A 4,791-nucleotide genomic window follows, 5' to 3' on the forward strand; every position below is an offset into this window, starting at 1 on the left:
GTCTTCTAGGGAGAGCATGTTATTCGCAGAACTTGGGATCAGAGATGATTTGAAGGATGAAACGTATTTAGCTGCCTTCTTATCTTGCTGGTTATGCCTTTTTGTATTTCCTCAGAAAGGATCGTTTCTTCGTCCTGGAGTGTTTAGGGTTGCAAGCCTAATGGCCGCTGGCACTATTTATAGTCTTGCAGTTCCAGTTTTGGCGAACATATACCATGGGCTAGGTTTGATAACCAAAGCCTCCAATCCGATAGGACGCATGGACTTTCACTTTCCCATGCATTACGTCCATGGCTGGTTAGCTCATTATTTTGGCACACATTATCCACTTCCCACGGAAGTTCGAGGGCCCAAGATGACTAACTTTTCAGGCGAAGGCGGGTCTATTTATTTTGGCGAATATGAGGCACGCGAATTGATCCATAATGGTGCGAGAATTCAGTGGCACGCTAGCCTCCAGAACAGAAGTAAACATGAACGCATGGTTGATACCCATGATTCATCGTTTCTGCAAACGTCATATTTCGTAAGCATGCGTTCTTGCTACTTGTCCTCTCGTTGCGAAAATACCTGGATCATAACATCATACAGTCCATATCGATTTGGACGACAGTTTGGTTTTTACCAGGACCTTCCTAATGATATAGGGGGTATGTCACCTGCGATCACGCTGGATAATATATTATATCACTGGAGAATATGTACGAGGCGTAACACTTTATCCGAGCTATACTTGCCCGCCCGTTCATTAGAGCCTTGCAAGCATGTGACTCAGCGATTTACAGACTGGTGGACTACGAAGCACGGGACCTATTTTGAGGATAACAGACACCATTTGGTGAGTAGTGCCATTCCTCCCCCTTCACAGCCTAGACTACCGAAGAACCGAGGGAGCAACCTAGGTGGTAAAGAAATTCGATTGGTTGAGGCGATGGCTCCTAATCTTGAGGAGGAGGTAAAGGAGCGTAAAGATGAGAGTGATAGCAGCAAAAGTGATCGTCATTGGAAGAGACCTTTGAAGAAAGCGAAGGTATCAGGTGATCATCCCGACGGAAGGGGTTTAAGTGCTTTGGAAGTTCCTGATGTTCCACCACTGGTTTGCACGTTTTCCCTTCTAACGTTTTTATTTGTTTTGTTCATCTTCTTCCTAAGTGACTTATTAATTGTTTACTTTTGCAGTCACCATTAAACGATCATCTTGAAGGACTTATAGAGCCAGACAGTGATGAATCTTTGACGGGACCTCACGCAGTTGATTCAGCATTTGAGGAAGTTGGTACCTCGAGAACTCCCGTCAATAAACCGACTGAACAATCCTTACGCCCATCTGCTCTTCTCGAGGAGATTCGTCGAGGCAAGATGACAGTGGGGGGAAAAGACCTTGAGAACCCTTCATCCAAAGAAGGTGCCTGTCCTAAAGCATCTTTACAAAAAGTTAGCTCAGCACATGCTCCCCTTAAGTTTTCTGAATTACCATTAGACGTTTCTAATAAACAGACTATGAGAAACCCTGAACCTTCTCAGTGGGTTGGTGAAAAGGTGGTTTCAAATTTCTTTCAGAAAACAGCCTTATGTATGTGGGAGGATATCCAAGATAAGATCATGCGAACTCCTTTTGAATATATCCCTAGACTTAGGCCAGAAATAGCGACGGTTCTCTCCGGGATTGAGAAGATTCATGCGGATGGCCTGACTTCTCTTGAAGAGTATCTAAATAGTTACCTTAAGAGGGTAGACAATTTTAACGATGTGCAATCTTCATATTCTGCACAGTTGTCGTCGACGGACAAAGCTCGTCAATTAAATGAGAAGACATCTGCCATCAAGGAAGCTTTGACTTTGGTGAAACAATTACGAGGAGATGCCAAAGTTATTCAGGAAAGAACCGTAGAGTTATCTTTAGAAAGGAAAGAACTGGAGAAGAGACTTCAGAGCATAAATGCTGAATCTGAACAGCTGTCGATCTTATCTTGTGAAAAAGCGGAGGCCATAGACCAACAAGAACTAGAAGTTGCCAAGCTCCAGGATGAAGTCAATACCCTTGAAAGCACCCCTGCTATTACTGAGGAAGCGATTGAGGCACTAGCTACTGTCCGCCAGAGCATGGAAGCTGCACGAGAAGAATTCAAGAACTTCAAGTGGAGGCTTTGATTTATGCCCCCCTTTGCCCCCTTTTTCTTTTGCTGCAAACCTTGTAGATGTGATTTTTTTTTGAATTATAATGCAGACGGAATTTTTTTTATTTTATATATATATATATATATATATACACATTTACATTTGTTTTGCCGTGTTTTCATATGAGCAGACAATGAAACATGACTCTTTTTTTTTTTTAATACATGTGACTGAACTTAAAGTGAACTTTAAGCTGCCTACGTACCCTTTTTATACTATAGGGATCAAGTCATGACGTAGTTCAAAATTTATTTATTTACTTATTATTATAAAAAAAAAAATTTTTGTTTACATAACTGGATTAAGCATAAAACTTCTTGAGAAATCTACCGTTGATTGGGCCAATTCGTAATCCGTCTTGATCAATGATTTTGTATGCTCCATTCGTGAAAACTTCTTTGACAATGTAGGGTCCGTCCCATTTAGGTGTGAACTTATTTCCCGTATGCCTTGTCGTGATAATAGGTCTTCTTACTGCGAGCACTAAGTCACCAACTTGAAATGATCGGGGCCTTACCTGTTTGTCAAAGGCTTTTGACATTCGTGCTTGATAACATTCGAGTGCTTGTTGAGCTTCCAGTCTCTTTTCGTCAAGTGCTTCCAACTCTTCAAGGCGTAATCTAGCATTGTCTTCAGTAGTTAGCCCTTCTTGAATAGCCATTCTTAAGGAAGGAATTTCTCTTTCTAGTGGGAGTACTGCTTCAACGCCATAAACTAAGGAATAGGGTGTAACACCCGTAGGAGTACGATGGGTAGTTCTGTAGGCCCACAATGCTTCCCCAATCTTTTCTTGCCAATCTCTTTTTGTCTTAGAGACCACCTTTTTAAGCAGACTGCACAAAGTTTTGTTGAATGCTTCTGCCAATCCATTTGCTGCAGCATTGTACATAGAAGACTTGAACTGTTTGAAGTTAAATTTTTCGCATAGCTTGTCCATCAAAGTGTTAGCGAATTGTCTTCCATTATCAGTTACGATGCGATGAGGAATACCATATCTGTAAATGATGTGTGTCTGAACGAAATTTACAATGTTTTCCTTCTTTGCTTCTCTTAATGGCACGGCTTCAGCCCATTTAGAAAAATAATCAGTTCCTGCAAGGATGTAAGAATGACCAGCCGTTGATTTAGGCGTGATAGGTCCAACCAGGTCGAGTCCCCAAGCTTCAAAAGGCCATGAAGCTATTGTTGGATGGAGCGGTTCTGGTGGCTGATGTATAAAATTTGCATGGAATTGACAAGCCTCACAATGCTTCGCAAAATGCATCGAATCGTGGATCATGGTAGGCCAATAGTAACCCATTCTTTTCAACTGATATTGGAGCTTTGGACCAGACTGGTGGGCACCACAAATACCTGAATGAGCTTCCTCTAAGGCCTTTGTCGATTCCTCTTTTCCTAGGCATCGCAGTAGAAGTCCCTCATATGAGCGTCTGTAAAGTGTGTCTTTGTAATAAATAAATCGCGCAGCTCTTCTACGTATTTCAGCTCTATGTCGAGGATCGGTGGGAAGTTTTCCATGCTCCAAATAGTCTATAATGGGTTGGCGCCAATCTTCTTCATCAATTGCATATACAGATATCACATCAGCTTCTTCGTATTGACTTTCAATTGACGGCACAATCCATTTTTGGCAAAGGGGAATGTTTATTGGTATATCTTCCGAGACTGTTAAAGCAGTGGCTAGATTTGCGAGTGCATCAGCTTTCTTGTTTTCTGATCTCGGTATATGCTCCAATATTATGCTGTCGAATCTGTCCATCAATCTTCTAGCATAACTAAAGTAAGGCTTCAAGTCTTGATGTTTTACCTCATACTGATAAGAGAGCTGATTTATGATTAACTTCGAATCGCCGAATATTTCTATGCACTTTATCCCAAATTCTGAAGCCATTTGGAGACCGATAATGAAGGCTTGGTACTCGGCAACATTATTTGAACACAATTCACCGAGTGTGAAGCTATATGGCAACATATGTTTCTCAGGAGAAATGAAGACAATGCCAACACCAGCTCCACTTCTTCGTGCCGCACCATCAAAGAACATGATCCAAGGCTCCATGCTTTCAACAAACAATACTTCCTCATCAGGTAAGTCGTCACATAACTTCCAATTTGATGGAACTGGATGATCAGCCAGGAAATCTGCTAATGCTTGGCCCTTTACTGCTTTTTGGGGGATATATACAATGTCGTATTGTTGGAGTATAATAGCCCACTTCGCGAGGCGTCCCGAGATGACTGGCCTTGATAATATATATTTGACAGGATCAGCTTTTGCCACCAAGTGTATAGTGAAGGCTTGCATATAATGTCTCAGTTTATCTATTGCAAAGAAGAGGGCGAGACACATTTTTTCAATTGGAGAATAATTTAATTCAGCTCCTGTCAGAGTTCTACTTAGATAGTAGAGTGCGCATTCCTTACCCTTATCATTTTCTTGTGCAAGTAATGCCCCGAGTGAAGTCTCTTGAGCCGCAATATACAATATTAATGGTTTTCCAGTTGCAGGCGCACTTAAGACCGGAGGGTTGAGCAGATACTTCTTTATGCTATCAAATGCATTTTGGCATGACTGGTCCCAATCAAAGACTGCATCCTTCCTCATTAGTCTCT

The 4,791-nt window shown here is 41.7% G+C and overlaps 1 protein-coding gene across 1 annotated transcript; it reads left to right on the top strand.

Annotated features, from left to right (window-relative positions):
- The first annotated feature begins 274 nt into the window (after positions 1–274).
- LOC127149659 (uncharacterized) lies at positions 275–2,199 on the top strand. Its single transcript, XM_051085499.1, has 2 exons — positions 275–1,096; positions 1,180–2,199. Exons 1-2 carry the CDS (start codon positions 278–280, stop codon positions 2,149–2,151), a joined length of 1,791 nt encoding a protein of 596 aa, XP_050941456.1. The 5' UTR covers positions 275–277; the 3' UTR covers positions 2,152–2,199.
- The last annotated feature ends 2,592 nt before the right edge of the window (positions 2,200–4,791 follow it).

This window comes from Cucumis melo, chromosome 6, assembly GCF_025177605.1.
Source record: "Cucumis melo cultivar AY chromosome 6, USDA_Cmelo_AY_1.0, whole genome shotgun sequence".
Lineage (NCBI taxonomy): Eukaryota > Viridiplantae > Streptophyta > Magnoliopsida > Cucurbitales > Cucurbitaceae > Cucumis > Cucumis melo.

Coding starts and splice junctions, on each gene's coding strand:
- LOC127149659 (XM_051085499.1), top strand. CDS start 278: ATGCATTACGTCCATGGCTGGTTAGCTCATTATTTTGGCACACATTAT. Junction 1,097..1,179: donor TTCCTGATGTTCCACCACTG/GTTTGCACGTTT, acceptor TTACTTTTGCAG/TCACCATTAAACGATCATCT.